Raw genomic sequence first — 16,441 nt, forward strand, 5'->3', positions numbered from 1 at the left:
GTCCACCTACCCCTAGCTGGACCTCTGCTGGGCCCTCCTCTTCCAGGGGTGTCATGTGGGCTGATGAGATAATGTGAAAGCCTTTGTCAACTGCAAGGAACAACTGAATGCCAATTATTCCTGTTGCTATTACTCTTATCGCACTCTAGGGAAGCCCTATTCCCTCCACCCCACTCCACCCCAACCCCAACCCCAACCCCACTAGATAGGACAGCCGGGAAACTCTGAGACTACACTGCCCTTCCCTCATGGGCGGAGGTTCCTGGCAAGGGTTGATCTCCCTTACTTGGGGGAGGGGCGTTCCTGACACCCTCCCCTAGTAATGGCTTTCCCAGTTCTTCCTGGCTTCAGGGGCCAAATTCCGGAAGGAAATCTCAGTTCCAGTGAAAGTTCTCGAGCTGTTGAAATCATCTACTCCTTGGGCCTTCCCTCAGGTCCACCTCCCAGCCCAGACCCCTCCTAATGCCCGCAGTGGAGCCAGGCTGCCCCGGAAGGATCTGACCGGCGATTTCCTAGAATTGTCTTGCTGCAGCTCCTCAGTCTTCCAGCTCCCCACCCCCTTCCTCACCTCATCTCAGTTTCCCTTCCCCAAAGCCCAAACCCCTCTAGATGTCCCAGCTCCCATCCTAATCTAGGCAAGCGCTCTAGGCCCCACGGTTCTCTTTGTCATAGCTACTCTCTTCTGGGGCTGTCTACCACTTCTGGGAGGAGGAATTGGGGCATGGAAGTCAACAAGGCCACCAGGGCCCACAGGAAATTAAGTGTTCTGTGGTTACCAGGGTAACCATCTTTCCTTAGACCTTCTCAGTGTTTTTCATCCCCAGCTTGGGCAGTGAGAAGGACTTGACCATGCAAGTTCCCTCTCCCAATAAATAAAGTCTGATGGGGGCCAAAAACGGTGGGTAGAAGCACAAAAAAAAGCACAGAACATCTAGAAGAGTGACTTGACAGGAGGAACCCCCAAACCACCACTAGTGTTTCAGGGAACACTGCCTTGTATAGCCCACCCCTACCTCTAGGTCCCACTTGGCAAGGACTTCAGGAAGAGGCCTGGAGAGGTCAGGGGAGAGGCCTGTCTGCACTTGATGGATGGTACTGAAGAAATGTCTGGCACTTTCCTTCCCTGTGGGGGAGGAGGAGCTGCAGCCACCTCTCCCCCACATTCCTGCCGCCTGCCTGGGAAGGGGGTGGGGGTGCGGTGGCTCAAGCAGGGAAAGGAGAGGCATTTTTCAAACTATCATATCATTGTCCACTGACAATGGGGAATGGAGGGGTAGGTGGACGATCTCCAAATAACAACTGAGTTTAAAAAGGATCCACACTTCTTGGCTTCCTGGCCTCTCCAGTCACCACCAATTATAATTTCTACTGTATGCCAGCCATTGAGTGATAGTGTAGTTCTCAGAGTGTGGGAGTCTCCAAAACTCTTTTAGGGGACAGATGTGGTCAAATGATTGTCATGATACCAAATACATTATTTGTCATTTTGACTGTTGATATGTGCATCAGAAGTACAAAAGCAATAGGAATAAACTTCCCCATAACTTAGCATAAACCAAGGTAATGGCACCAAACTAGTCATGCTCTTCACTACCACACACTGAAAAAAGGCCAGACACTCATGAAAATGTCCTTGTAAAGCAGTAAAAAATTATTAACATTGAAGGGTTTATTATTATCTTAAATGAGTTAATAAATTAAAATTCAATTTCATTTTTTTGGTTGTTTTCATCTCTAATACAGCCAATATTCATAAATATAAGCCACATAAACAAAAACTCTTTGGAGATCTCAGTACAGTTTCAGCTATGCTGGGAAATTCATTGGATGTCCCATGGTCTTCTCAAAGTTGTAGGTGAGTACAGCTTTGTTCAAACCCTGCCTTTCCAGCTTAGAGTCTTTCCGTAGCATAGGGTGGAGAACATGGCTGTTTTCTAGCAACCCTTTCTCCCTCAAGAAGAGACACTGTCAGTGAAAGAAAGATTTTAATGATCTTTGCTCACAGGAGGAGCAAGGCATACAGACCTGCACCCCTTCTTTGCCACCCCTCTTTTCCCCTGTGCACTGTGTCCACTGTTGGGTAGTATTTGTGGCCTTGTAGACTAGGCCCAGATCTGGATTCCCCCACCCCCTTCCTTCACCTAGAGTCTCTTGTCATATTCTCCCGTAGGTAGTAATTTCCCTTTCCAATAAAAAGTCACAGTATAGAAAAGTGGAGGAAGAGGATTCAGGAATCCATGTTCCAGCCTGGCCCTAGTCATGGTGGAGTGGGGATGCATGTGCAGATGTGCACCACTGTGTGTGACTACATGCTTTGGTCAGTCCTGTGAACTCTGAGTTCACCCCTCTCTCAGAGGTCACATCTGGTGCCTCCATTGGAAGACAGCTTGGGTTGGCACACCTGAGCTGTTTAAACTACTTCTCCAATCCTGGCACTGTCACCTCTGGCACAGGAAAGTGAGGTGTGGAGGGACAGCAGGGGAGACAGCTCAGCCTCGGGTGCTATTCCCATGCTCTCCCAGGAGCCAGTAGGTCCGAACCTTGCCTTTGCCCTGGAGGAAAGAAGAGGTGACTGTTGGGGGTGGGGAAGCATACCCACTTTCCTAAATTGGACAAAAGGCTTAGAGATGGGAGCAACCTTGGGACCCTCTGGGACCAAGGGGTGGGGAAGGCAAGGGATTTCTTCTTTACCTTCATCTCCACATCCCCTCGAAGCTCCAGTTCAAAACCATCAAACTCTTCCAGCACAGCCTTGGTCTCAGAAGACAAGTGAATCTTTAGGGCTGGGTAGAACAGGGGAGAAGAAGGGTGAGAGGTGCGAGGGATGGGAGCAGGAAAGTGCAGGCAGAAGAGATCAGGCACTGTGTGAGTAGACATCGGCTCTCCGACCTTCCTTTGGCCTGGAAAACCTCTTAATTCAGAGAAGTTCTATCCCCTGCGTGTAATATGCGGCCATATGGACTCCTTTAGAACTTTAGAGTTGTGTTGTCCAATGTGGTAGCCACTAGTTACATGTGCCTGGCTAAATTAATTAAACCTAAGCACAGTTAAAAATACAGTGCCTCAGTTCCACTAGACACATTTCAAGCCATCAATAACCACATGTGATTAGAGGCTACCATATTGGACTGTACAGATTACAGAACATTTTCCTGACTACAGATAATAGTACAGCACTGCTCAGGAATGTCACCTAGTTCCCGAGGATTTCAGTATAGTGGTCAGGAGCTCTGCCTCAGTATGAATCTCAGCTTGGACCCTTGCTTGGGTAAGTAACAAACTGTGCTTTATTTTCTTAATTGATAAAATGCTGATAGGCTGAAATTTCACATTCTTTTGGGTTCAGTCCCCACCACTGAAACAATATAAGTGAAAATAACACAAAGTATTCAAGAATGTGGCACGTAGGAAGCACTATATAGGTTGTTGCTGTTATCGTCATCTTTGACTCAATACTTTTTTTTTTCGATACTGGAGTTTGAACTCAGGGCCTACACCTTGAGCCACTTTGTGTGTGTGTGTGTTGGGTATTTCGAGATAGGGTCTCACAAACCATTGCCTGGGCTGGCTTCAAACCTCATCCTAATCTCTGCCTCCTGAGCAACTAGGGTTACAGGCGTGAGCCACCAGTCCCTGGCTTTTTTTTTTTTTTTTTGGACAAGTCAACCTTGAATTCATGGTCCTCATGCCTCAGCCTCCTAAGTGCTGGGATTATAGGCATGTACCACAATGCCTGGTTCAATACTCTCACTTTAGGGCTAAGCAATGGAGGCATAGGGCAGGAGGTTTGCCCAAGCTGTCAAGTGGGGCTCACTATTCCCACACCCTGTCTGTAACCACTGTCTGAACGTGCCACTGTCTGATATCTCCTGGAATTTGCATCATGGTGGCCTCATGTTATTAAGCCATTTCTGAGAATGTGTTCCTTGAAGAGTGGACCTTAGAGGAGGCTCTCTCCTACCTCACAGTTCCAAACACAGGGCCAAGGAGTATTTGCTGACCTCTGTAGGCTTCCGGGGCTGGTTCCCAATATGGGACACCACCTTAAAGGTGGGATACCTACTGAGAAGTGTAAAACATTGACCTGGAAATACTTCTAAATCATTTGGCAAGAGGCAGCAGCAGGAACCTGAGTCACTCAGATTCAGGGTGATGAGCTCAGGCTGAACTGCAGACGGTCCCTAACTTATGATGGCCCAATGTACTATTTTTCCACTGTGTGATTGTGTGAAAGCTACACACATTCAACAGAAAGTGTTCTTCAGATTTGTTCTTTTCCTGGGCTGATGAAGTGTAGTACAATGCTCTCCTATGATTTGGGGCAACAGCAGTAGCAGTAGCAGTGAGCTGCAGCTCTCAGTCAACCATGAAATCATGAAAGTAAACAACCGATACTCTAGAGTGTACTGTGTTGCCAGCATTTTCTGGAGACTGTGTTTTGCTTTCACATCCTATCATGTCTACAAAACACCCATCTATGTGTATACATGACATATTCAACATTTTATTGTAAAATAGGCTTTGCCCAGTTGTAGGCTAATGAAAGTGCTCTGAGCATGCTTAAGATAGGCTAGGCCTGAGCTATGATGTTTGTAAGTCAGCTGTACTAAATGTATTTTTGACTCGTGATGTTCTCAATTTGCAACGGTGACCCCATCATAAGCAGAGGAGCATCTGTATTATGAGAAGGGGAAGTGAGAGGAGAGAGGGCTAGGAGCTGGTACAGGGCATGGGTAGGCACAAGATGCCACCAGGTGACTTTTCACTTAGTGACCTGGTCCTCCTTATTCCCTCTAGGACGGCCACCATACCTTCTCCATTAGACTCCATTCTTGAGGCTGTGTTGACTGTGTCCCCAAAGAGGCAGTATCGGGGCATCTTTAGCCCTACTACACCAGCACATACAGGTCCTGGGAGGGAAAAGGGAGGGAACAGAGCCAGTTTGCAGCACTGAAGAGGGAAGGGTACTGGTGGCTCACACCTGCAATCCTAGCTACTCAGGAGGCAGAGATCAGGGGGATTGCAGTTGGAAGCCAGCCTGGCAAATAGTTCACAGGACCCTAATCTCAAAAAAAACGTATTACAAAAAAGGGCTGGTGGAGTTGTTCAAGGTATAGGTGTAGGCCCTGAGCCCAAACTCCAGTACCACACACACACACACACACACACACACACACACACACACACACAAAGGTAGATGAGTGATCCAGAAGAGAGGCAGGAAATGGGATATGAGGTCCCAGCTCTGTGTGTGTGTCGGTGTGTCTGTGTGTGTAATAAGGGAGTGAGGGGCTGGGCCAAGGGACAAGATCTTCTTCTGTGGCTCCAACCTCCGGCACCAGCCTCCTCATGTCTTTGTTGGCCTCACCTGTGTGGATGCCTATGCGCAAGCGCAGCTGCTCCTGGGGCCGGTGGCGGATGCGGAAGGAGCGCACGGCATCCAGCAGCGCTAGTGCCATGCGAGCCACCTCGCGGGCGTGGAGCCGCCCATTACGCACTGGGAGCCCTGACACCACCATGTAGGCATCACCAATGGTCTCCACCTGTGGGAGGAGCAAAAGGACCCAGGACAGGAGGACTGGAACTATCTTTCCCGAGCCACGAGCCTGCCCCACCATGTGCGCTGTCTTTCTGTTCCCCATCAGCCTCCCTGTCTCTGTCTGTGCTTATCTGCCACCTCCACAGTTTCTTTGCCTGTTCTTCCGTCTTCCTGTGTCACTTTCTGTCCATGTCCCTTTGTCTCCTCTCACATTCTGCCTTCCCGTGGGGACCTTTTCTCTGTCCCTGTACATATCTGTCTGCCTGTTCCTTCCCATCCTACTCACACCCTCACCTTGTACACATCGAAGTTGTCTATGACAGCATCAAAGCAAGTATACAAGTCATTGAGCAGGGTCACCACCTGGAAGGCAGGAGAAGCCAAGAGGGGTGGAGAGTGAGGGTTGGTTGGGCAAAGCAAACCAGAAGGCAGAGCTGAAGGATGGAGAAGTGATGCCAAGCTGACCCATCTGGTCCGTCACCTGTGAAGAAGCTCCAGCTTACCTGCATGGGTGTGCTCTCTGCTGACAGGGCTGTGAAACCCACAATGTCACTGAAGTAGATGGTAACACTGTCAAAAGCCTCAGCCTGGACAGTCTCTCCGCGCTTCAGCTGCTCAGCCACTGAGCTGAGGAGTAAGAGGGTGAGGTGGGGTGGAGACAGGCTGTGTGTGAAGGGGTCCCCGCAAAAGGTACTCACTGAGGCAGAATCTGGTAGAGTAGGGCTTCAGCCTTTCGCTTCTCCTCCAGGTATGCCTGTGTGCGCTCCTCCACCAGCTCCTCCAGGTTGTTGGCATACTGCTCCATGCGGGACAGCAGGTTGTCCAGAATATTGCTGCTGTTCTCCCTGAGGGCCATGGGACAGTGGTGGAGTTGGTGGGAGAGGAGCTACGTGTTCCTGACAGTGACCATCCCCAGGCACTTGTCCTATCCAGACTTCCAGCTGCAGCAGATCCCTTGAGAAAGTCAGGGATAGGGACATGGGAGGATAGGCGTGCACAGAGGAAAGGGGCAGGAGGGAAGTTCAATGCATCTCCGAGACCTTAGGGTCAAGTATGAAGTTGCAGATATCATCTTCTTCATCTTTGCTGAACATGACTTAGGAGGAGAGGGGCAAGGATCAGCTGAGGACAAAGGCAGCAGAGGGGCGCTGTCTAGGAGAACTGGACCCCAGGGGGCACACTGGTAAACTTATACTGAGCTCATGTGGAAGGCCAAGGCTATGGGGAGGAGATGGGAGGACAGGCGTGTGGGGTCCATTTACTCTGCACACCACTGAAGAGTTTAATGGCCAGTGCAGGGAGTGAGCAGGAAGGGTATCGAGTCCATGTTGATGGAGGAAAAGAGTATGAATTGTGGGGGACTGTGGGGGGCTAGCCAAGTCATATAGTACTTGCAGAGGGCCTTGGTGGGCTAGAGTGGGCTTCCTTTGCCACTGCAGGGACAGACTTAGGTGTGGCGTTTATTATGGTGGTTGTGGCGGGGAGAGGTGGGGAGGGGGCTGTCCATGACTAACACCAGTGACCTGTTAAACTTGCGCAATGTCAGGCGGATCTGCTGGAAGGGTGGTCGCTCCTGTGGGTCCTCTGCCCAGCACCGCTGCATCAGCTGCCCCAGCTCCTCCAGGTGGCTCTGCAGAGCCAGGGAGGGCCGGAAAGGAGGCTGCTCACCCCGAGTCACACGTTCAATGATCTCTGTGTTGGGAGGAGAGGAGCTGAAGACTGGGGTGACCCAAGGACCCAGTGAGTGATGGGCCAAGCTGGTGGGGTAGGTTGGGGACACTAAGGACTAGGGTAGGGGGTGGGGGGAGCTGGCAGCAGTGGAGCAAAGGATGGTGCCTGGGCTCCACTCCAGAAGGAATAGGTAGAGATGTCTCCAGGGCTCCCTGTCCCTGAGGCTAGGGTTAGTCAAAACTGGCAGGGGTAGGGACAGTGTGCTCTTCTCACCTTTTGGGCTGAGGTCCAAACCTTCCACATGGAAGACCCCACTCCTCAGGGCAATCTCCTGAAGGATGATCCCAAAGCTGTACACATCACCAGCCTGGGAGCCCCGGGATGGGGGGGAAGACATTCGCAGGAGCTCAGGGGCTGTCCACAGCTTTTCTGTGGATCAAAGATCAGGAGTCACAGAGTGAGGTACAAAGCTAAGCGATAAGGGACCTTACATTCTGGTGGAAAAGAAAAACTAACAGATATAACAGTTTTATCCTTTTATTATTGCAAAACAATGCAATAATAAAAGTAAAACATTATAGTGTGATAATGCTGGGGAAAAGAGCATCAGATGGGGGGTTGAGAAAAGTTTTGACAAGACATGGTGGCACATGCCTATAATCACAGCTACTTGGGAGGCAGAGATCAGGAAGATTGTGGCTCAAAGCTAGTCAGCAAAAAGCTAGTGAGACCCCATCCCAACAAGCTGGGCGTGGTGGTGCATGCCTGTCATTCCAGCTATGTGGGAGGCATAGGAAGGACTATGGTCTGAGGCAGGTCCTAGGAGAAAAACTCACAACCCTATCTGAAAAATAACGAAAGCAAAAAAAAAAAAAGGGCTGAGTGTTGGATAAAGTGCCTACCTAGTAAGCACAAGGTCCTGAGTTCAAACTCCAGGACCATCAAAAAAAACAAAGGATAAGCTTTGAGGGCTAGAGGCGTGGCTCAAGCAGTAGAACACAGATTCACAAACACAAAGCCGAATCCCGTACCACCCAAACAAAACAAAACAACAACAGAAACCAAAACAACAAAAAAGTTTTAAACAAGACTGTGGCTGGGACTGGTCTGCACATATTGTATAGGTTTGAGAGCTGGAGCAGGCCTAGAGACAATTTAACCTGACCTTCCCTTTTGTGGTTGTTTTTATTTACATTTATTTTTGTACATATGGTGCTGGGGATCAAACCCAGGGCCTCATGCATGCTAGGCAAGTGCTGTACCACTGAGCTACACCCCCAGTGCACCTCCCACTGTTTACTAATAAGAATTGAGTCGGAGGCAGGAGAGGCATACCCAAACCCAGTAGAGGCCAAGCCTCAGTGTCCCTACTGGGCTGTGCTGGCAGTGGGCATTAGGAATCAAGAGTCAGGCTCACTGGCGAAGAGAGTATGTCCTTGTTCTGGCTCTGGGTCCCTGAAGCTCTCCAATCCGTAGTCGGTGATCTTAAGCACGAAGCGCCCGTCTACCACACAGTTGGATGACTTCAGGTTCCCATGGGAGCAAATGGCCCCGTTGTGTAGAAACAGCATTCCCTGGGAGGTTTGGAGAGGCAGAGATCTTGGGCATGGCCAAGAGAATATTACCCCTTCCCCCATCCAAGGGGCTCCTCTCTACTTACCTTGACAATGTCATTGGTGAGTGAGTACCGGAACATCCAGTCCAGGGTGATGCTCTCATTCTCCAGAATGTCCTACTGGGGCAGTGAGAGTCAGACCTGTACCCTGCAGACCCCCTGAGAGTAGGAGGAGGGTTCAAGGGTCCTACTGACCTAAACTGGTAGTGCCATCACCCTCCCCCACTCCCATTTTATAGATAGGGCAATAAAGGCCAGAAAGAGGGAGGCTTGCCTGGGCTGACAGGACAGGTCAGGAGCAAAGCCAGGTCAGGTTCCCTGACCCACCACCCACCCCTTGCTCCCCTCACCTGCAGGCTTCCACGGGGGCAGTACTCTGTGAGGATACAGATGTTGGGGGGGTCAGTGCAGGCACCCACAAACCTTGTCAAATGTTCATTCTGCACATCCCGCATCTGCAGGTGGGGGACAGCATCAGGGGCCTGGCAGAGACCTCACTCCTCACCAAATTGCCTGCTAGCCTTAAGGGACCCTTCCTAGGATTCTTCCTAATGCCCTCTTCATTTTCTGCTGGGATGTTCCCTGGTGATTTCCACCTGTGCTTGCCAACACGCCCTCCCCAGAATCTGTTCCTTGCTCCCTCAGCCTCCACATCCCCCGTCCCCAGGGGGCATCACATATGGCCTCTCAAGAACCTTCCCAGGATATCTCCAGTGATCTCCTTGTCCATCTTATGATTGATCCCCCTTCACCCAAAAACAAGATGCAAGACCCTAGGGTATCCTGCGGTCCCTCCATAACCACTTCTGCTGGTCAACTCCACCTTGCATCCATGGGACCCTCCCCAGGCCACCGCCTCATTCTCCCACATTACATGCTTGAGTTCAAACAGGACTTTTCGTGTCAACTCAATGCGTTTACGGTTCACATGCTTCACAGCCACGAGGTTGCCCTGGGCAAAGAATGGAGACTGTTGGGTAGGAAGGGGGCTGAGGGCAAAAGATGATGGGGCCAATGTAAATAATGTACAATATAAGTCTAATTGGAATTGTCACTATGAATCCCCTCTGTATAATGAGTATTTCCTAATAAAAAATTTATACATATGTATTTTAAAAAAGAATGGAAACTGTTGCTGTGCAGGGCATGGTTTGGTGACCTGAGAACTCCACCTGCTCCAACAGAACCCTCCCTCAGTCCTCAGAGCACACCCTCACCCCAGTCCCGAGGACCAGCACTCTTTCCCCAGGCCCACCTTATAGTATGCTGTCTTGGCAAACACTTGGAATTGGCCCTCTGTGGTTAGCAGGGAGCCGTAATTGGAGCCTCTCTGCAGGGATGGAGAGCAGGAGGCATGGTCAGCTCAAGGTCTGCATCCTGGGTGCTTGAGCTTTCATCTCTATTACCCTGCCTTATCTTTGTGTCACCCTCTTTGATGTGCTACATCATGAAATCCTCTCCTTATTAACTTGTTTGTAGTTGTATAGTCACATGGACTATATCTCCTTTGACCTTTGAAAGAGCCCTGTGAGGGAGGATCTCTCTCTGTAATCATCCAAGAGTCTCAGAGAAGGAATGTGACTTGCTCAAGGTCACACAGCAAGGGAAGGCAGAGCCGGGAGTAGAACCTTGCTCTCTACCCTGCCCGTTAGGCACTGCTTTTTGGTACCCAGGTCTCCACAGACACCAGTGCTCCTCCCCAGCCCCCCACAGATGCCAGTGTTCTCACCCCGCTCAGGGTCAGCCGGCTGCCTGCGCTCCGGAGGTGCCTCTCAAGGCTGCTGGGTTGCACGTCTTCCCAGCGCACCCGCCACAGCTCTGAGGCCAGCTCCTTCTCCAGCTGCATCTTCCTGGGGCATGAAGCCTGCATCTGAAACTCGGACCCTGGTGGGGGTGCTCATCAGCCCCTCCAGAGCCCTGGAACCTCTCCATGTGCTAAGAGATGAGTGGGGGAATTCTATTTCCTGGGTTGAGAGTCAGAAGGCCTGGGTGAAATTCTGCTTCACTGGAGGACATTGGAGTAGTCACCTCAATGTCCTCCTTTGGAAAATTGGGGGGCTCCATATCTACTTCATTCTTAACTGTTACAAGAGTGAGAAAATATGCCATGTGTGGAAGTGCCTGGCACACAAGTACATGCTCAGTCAGCATTGATTTTTCTCCCCTCCTTCCTCTTTCCTGTACCATTCACTTGCCCTGTTCTTTCATGTCTGCCTCCACTGGAAGGCAGGAATGGGGCTCATTCATCTCTCTTCTCCACTCTAGATTCAGCACCTGGTACATAGAACGTCTTATCATGGGTCCAGTTCCCAACGGTTTTGATCTACTGCTTCCCATCTGGCTTCAGGATAGCAAGGAAAATGAGTTCCACTCCAGAATCCACTCTGCTATGTCACTCCCAACTTCTCTGCTCCTTCTTGCATCTCCCTGACCCTCCCAGGCCATTCTTATCCACATCCCTCTCTGCTCTCACTCCATTCCCTCTTCCTGCTGCCTTCTCTGTATCCTAAGGCTTTTTAGTGTCTTTTCTTTCCCCACCTACCTCGGTTTTCCCCTACTGTTCTTTCATCCCTTCCCCCTTCCCTCTGGGTCCCTGCCACCTCCTCTGCAGTTGGTTCTCCAAGTCTCCCCAGTCTCAATCAGTCCCCATGCCACAACTTACCTGTATATGAAGAAGGAGACAATCAAGATGCCAAGCAAGGAGAGGCTGCCCACCAAAGCCAGCACCTCCAGTGTGGAAAAGTGGTCTGCAGAGAGAGTCCAAGTTGTGACAAGAGAGATTTGGGTTAGGCAGAAGGAGGAACAGCCCTCTAATAGTCAACTGGTGAACGGAGATAACAGATGAAGGGAGAAAATGTAGGAGGAGACCCTGTCTTGAGGAAAGCTTCAGGTGGGAGAGGAGCATCTATTTAATGCCCCTGGGGAGGAGGCAGCATCTCCAGAATGGAGGTCAGAAAGCAGGGGCCAGTCACCTTGGTTGCAGGCCGGGTCCTCATTGTCAAAGCCACATTTAGGGATGTCAGGAGGAGGGTACCCCAGGGGCCAGTATAGATTGTGCCCTGACACAGCCACCAGCTCTTGGGAAGTTCCATTGTAGTTCAGTACAACCTATGGGAGAGCAGGAATTTGGATAGCAAGGGCCTTGGCAAAGTGACCGTCAGTGCAGTGGTGCAGTCCTGCCTCGCCGCTACCCATCTCTGCTTCCAGGACCAGTATCTGGGCTGTCAGCTATTCACCAGGCCCCTGGTGTGACTGTGTGCAGAGATCTCACACACATGCCCATGTATCAAGGGCTTTATAGAGAAACCTCCATCTAGAACCCTACTCCTACACTCAACCAGGGAGTTTATGATCTTGGTTGAAGCACAGAAAACAGTACCGCAGTCCACATTCCCAAGCCTAATCCATGTACCCCTCGTCCAGGAAGCCTACCCTGGATGAGCTGATACGTGGTGCTTTTGACCTCAGCCTTTTCCTGTGCCCACTGCACTTCGGTACTGGGAATTGAAGTCAGGGCCTTGTACTTGCTAGGTAAGCACTTTACAACTAGGGTCACACCCTGGTCCCTCACTGCACTTAGAGAGCTGTTCCTATGCATTCCTCGTGGCCCTGAGTCCCTGTTTTGTTGAGAGGGGAAGTTCTACCTGCCTTAGGAACTCCCTAAGGGAAGGACTCTGCTTCCTCCTCAAATATGGAGCTCTCCAAGGACAATGACTGTGAGTCCCTATCATTCTGGTTTCTCTCCCAGACTGGAGCTGGATCTGTCTTGTCCAGGGCCCTCATAGGTATCCAGGCACGCAGGGTGACCACAGAATAAGCAGATGCCCTAGCAGGGCTGTATTGATAGGGTAGGTTGATGAGAGATTATTCTTAGTCTTCTGGGTGCACAAACTTACCCTGAAGGCGCCAGTCTCGGGATTCATATCCCAGAGAGAGAAGTCAGTCTCCCGGTCTCCGTTGCTGTCAATTTTCAGGAATCCGGTCACGCCTGTGGGCATGGGAGAAGATGGGTGTTTTGAGAAAGTGGAAGTTTAGCGATACCCACTTCATTTCTCCACTCCCTGACCTTCAACATATATGTATATGTGCAGAATAGTAATGAAAAGGACAGTTGTGTTGGCAGCATCAAGTTGGGCAGGACTTGATGGAAGTGGGAGATGAGGGGAGCAGGGCCTGATAGAAGCTATGGAAATTTCTTACCGAAGAGAATAAAGAAAAAGATGTGTGGGCAAGTGTTTATCTGTGCTGTGGGGCTGTAGACTTCTTGTGGCCTCCTACTGACACACCTGAGACTCCTCCCCTTCCCCCAAGGCAGCCCATTCCAGCTACCTCTAGGCCCTGACCTTGGAAGCTTCGGTTCCACATCCGCTGAGTGATGTCCTCCCCATCAGTGACAGTTCCCCCATGTGCCAGAGTCTCTGTCACTGCCTGGACATAGAGCAGGAGCCCATCATGGAAGGATGCTGGGATAGTGTTCTCCTGTGGGGCAAGCAGATCTCAGCCAGGGTGGGATGGATGAAGGGCACAGAGTGCAGTGTTGTGAGAAGGGAATGGGAAGTACTGAGAGCTTGGGAGGGGATGCAGAAAATGCCCACATTACAAGAGATGGGACTACTTAAAAGATGCCTTCACATATATCCCTTCTCTCTGAATAATGCTAGGCAGATAGGTCAGGGCATATTATCTCCATTTTATAGATGAGGACCTCAGGTTCAGGGTTGTGCTTGCCATTATCCCCTTCCAGCAATAGGCGAGATACAGAAACAACAGAAAGGGAGAAAAGGGGAGACCAGGGAATACTGAGATGGTTGAGAGAACAGGGGACGGAGACTGCCCAGAGGTCCATGAGTAGGGGCTGGAGGTCCACACTGGAGGGTCCCAAAATCCCTCCTACCAGACCATCCTCCATGGTGAAGTTGAACTCCTCTTGGGCCAAGAGTTTTAGTTGCTTCAGGAATTCCAAGTACTCAGGATTATCCGGTTCTTTATAAGTAATGATTTTGGCAGCCTAAGTGAGGGGTCAGTGGAGAGACGAAATGCCGGGAGCTGACTTCAGTTCTCCCAGTACTGGCCCCAGTTGCCTGGGATTCCACCTCCCAGACCTGCTTCTCTGCTTAGGTCAAGGTCAAACTGGACTCTGTCCTGCATGAGGTGATGTCTGCTCTTGAGCAAGGGATTCAAGTCCTGTCCAGTCTTCCCACTTCAAGCTTGTTTTCTTATCTGTTTAGCCTTCTGACTCTGAAGTCCCATGCCTTTCTTTGCCTAACTCCCTGTGAACATCAAGAACCTCTTTTCTGTCTGGGCATGGTGGTGCACGCATGTAAACTCAGCACTAGGGAAGCTGAGGCAGGAGGATTGAGAGTTAAAAGCCACCTGGGCTACAAAGGAACCCCTTGTCTCAAAGAAAAAAAAAAGTTGTTTTGTTTTTTCTGCAATCCTTGCTAACACTTTAGGGGCACAGTGCCTGGAAACTATATACCACCAGCTCAGAGTCCCACAGCCTGGGGTTCAAACCCAGGTACTCACCTGAAAGGCCTGGCGTGCACTGACATCCTGCCCATCCTGTCTCTCCCAGGGTCTAGGTGGTTCGGGGCCCTTTGCCCCTTGCAGGCTTTGTCCAAACACATCGAGGTGGAAGAAAACATAGTCCTCCCCAGTAAGGCCAGCCTCCAGGGCCAGGAGCATCAGGGTCCTGAAGGTGTCTGGGGAGCTGCAGATGTAGATAACTGGGGAGGAAGAGGGAGTCAGAGAGAGGGAGAAGGGTAGGATGTTGGGGAGAAGGGGAGAAAAGGAGAAAGGGAGAGAAAGTTGTAAGCTGGTGGCAGTTAAATAGCAACTCTGACTCAAGACTAGGCACTGTCAGGAGAAAGAGAAGAAGGGTTGGAGCAGGACGTGTAGAGGTGGAAGGGGAAGCAGAGCTGGAGAGAGGGGGAAAGGAGAGCACAAGATAGTGAGGGTGGGACTAAGAGTCCAAGGAGAGGGAAAGAAGGGCTAGCTGGAGAAGGGATAGGTGAGAGGGTGTGGAGGAGGGGAGAAAGCTGTAGGGTAGAGAAAATGGGAGAAAAAAGGGATGGGAGCATAAGGAGAGGTGAAAGGGCTTGGGGTGGGGGGCGAGGAAGAGAACAAAATAGAAACTCAGAGGTAGAAAGGGTTAGAGAGGCTGGGACAGGGATAAAGAGATGGAAAAAGACTGTTTAGAGGAGAGGGAGAGGAAAGCTAGTGCTTTGCACAGGTCAAAAAGAACTCTCACCTCGGCCTTTACGCCGCACGGTGCGCAGCAGCATAGTGTAGTGGTCGTGATCTCCCTCGCCGAACTCCAGGTGGTCTACTGTGATGTTGAGGCGCTCACGGACCCGCATGTACAATCCCTCCACTACAAAGAAGCAGGGCTGGTCGTCACCCGGCCGGTAGGCGTAGAGTACAAGCGCCTGGCGCTCCCAGCCCAGCCGTCGATGCAGCGCAGCCACGAAGTCGCCCAGCTTGGCGTGGCTTGGCCCCGCGCGGGTGGTCAGTGCGTACTCCTCCTTGGCCCCGAAGCCCAGCGCCGGGGCGCCGGCGGTCAGCAGCGGCACCCGCCAGTGCGCGGTGAAACGTCCCACCGGGGCGGCGGCGTACACGCAGCCAGGACCCAGGAACACCGCGGGGTTGTGCTCCCACTTGAGGTCCACTGCGGCCAGGGGCGCAGTGGTGTCCGAGCAGGCGCCCAGCGCGTTCTCGCTGCTGCCCAGCACCGTACGGATGGTCCAGCCTGGCAGCAAATCGGGTCGCGCCTTCACTCGAGCGAGAGCCAGCTTCACGGCCGGTCCCACGCGAGCCCACGACCACGGGTACGAGGTGTTGGCCAGTGGCAGCACCACGGCTACCGTCAGGTCGCCCGCATGGCTACCCCGGAGCAGCAGCAGCAGCGGCGGCAAAAGCAGGAGCAGGAGCACAAGAAGGCGCGGGCGGGCGCCGGTGGAGCGCTGGGGCCCCAGCATGGCCTCAGTGGGCACAGCGGAGGGCGAGCGCTCCCACCATGGTCTCTTCCGTGTCCTCGGGCTTAGCGGCCCGTTCTGGGCATCAGGCGCGCCCCTGTGGACAGGAGCAGGAGCGGATCGGGGGCGCTCCCCGGGGATACGCTATTCCCCGTGGCTGCGATTGTCAGGGCGGAGAGCGCGAGAGGCTGGGCGCGCGACGTAGGGGTGAACGGAGGGCGCCACGGAGCAGGTGGGCGTGAGGAGAGCGCCTGGTCGGAGACGATCCGATGTGAGCGAGCGAGGGAGCGAAAGGAAGAGCTAGAGAGAGAAAAAGAGAGAGTAAGAAAGCGCTAGGGAAGAAGGATGGGAGAGGGCGCGAGAAGCAGGAAAGGGGAGTGTGTGTTCGTGGGCGTGCGTGAGCGCCTGCCCCAGGGAGTGTGCCAGAGGGGGCGTCTGGTCGGCCCAGTCTACGGCTGTCGCGGGGGAGGGGTACCGACGAGGACCCAAGCCAAGCTCCGAACCCTCCCTCCCAGCTGCTTCCCCTCCCAGACTCGGTGACCCAGGAGCCCGAAGAGCCAATCCTGGATCTTTAACTCCTTCTTCCCTGTCCGAAGTCTGCGGCTCGTGGCTCGCCTCTGCCCCTGCCCGCAAGCTGATCGC

General features: G+C 52.1%; 1 protein-coding gene across 1 annotated transcript; it reads right to left on the reverse strand.

Moving 5' to 3' along the window:
* Window positions 1–1,628: 1,628 nt before the first annotated feature.
* Npr1 (natriuretic peptide receptor 1) lies at window positions 1,629–16,441 on the reverse strand. The gene is made up of 22 exons (XM_020166290.2): window positions 15,076–16,441; window positions 14,352–14,551; window positions 13,720–13,833; window positions 13,169–13,304; window positions 12,722–12,813; window positions 11,798–11,933; window positions 11,488–11,572; window positions 10,555–10,675; window positions 10,081–10,155; window positions 9,700–9,777; window positions 9,176–9,280; window positions 8,871–8,942; window positions 8,628–8,784; window positions 7,484–7,639; window positions 7,063–7,231; window positions 6,238–6,384; window positions 6,043–6,166; window positions 5,834–5,902; window positions 5,369–5,543; window positions 4,812–4,910; window positions 2,692–2,783; window positions 1,629–2,552 (listed from the first exon to the last, which is right to left on the reverse strand). Exons 1-22 carry the CDS (start codon window positions 15,800–15,802, stop codon window positions 2,490–2,492), a joined length of 3,192 nt encoding a protein of 1,063 aa, XP_020021879.1. The 5' UTR covers window positions 15,803–16,441; the 3' UTR covers window positions 1,629–2,489.

Source organism: Castor canadensis, chromosome 11 (genome assembly GCF_047511655.1).
Source record: "Castor canadensis chromosome 11, mCasCan1.hap1v2, whole genome shotgun sequence".
Taxonomy (NCBI): Eukaryota; Metazoa; Chordata; class Mammalia; order Rodentia; family Castoridae; genus Castor; species Castor canadensis.

What these genes read in the sequence shown, in the direction of transcription:
- Npr1 (XM_020166290.2), bottom strand. Translation starts at nt 15,802, where the DNA reads ATGCTGGGGCCCCAGCGCTCCACCGGCGCCCGCCCGCGCCTTCTTGTG. An exon ending in TCACCAATGACATTGTCAAG is followed by an intron (nt 8,785 to 8,870) that starts GTAAGTAGAGAG and finishes CAAACCTCCCAG; the next exon opens with GGAATGCTGTTTCTACACAA. An exon ending in TTTGGACCTCAGCCCAAAAG is followed by an intron (nt 7,232 to 7,483) that starts GTGAGAAGAGCA and finishes CTCCCAACACAG; the next exon opens with AGATCATTGAACGTGTGACT.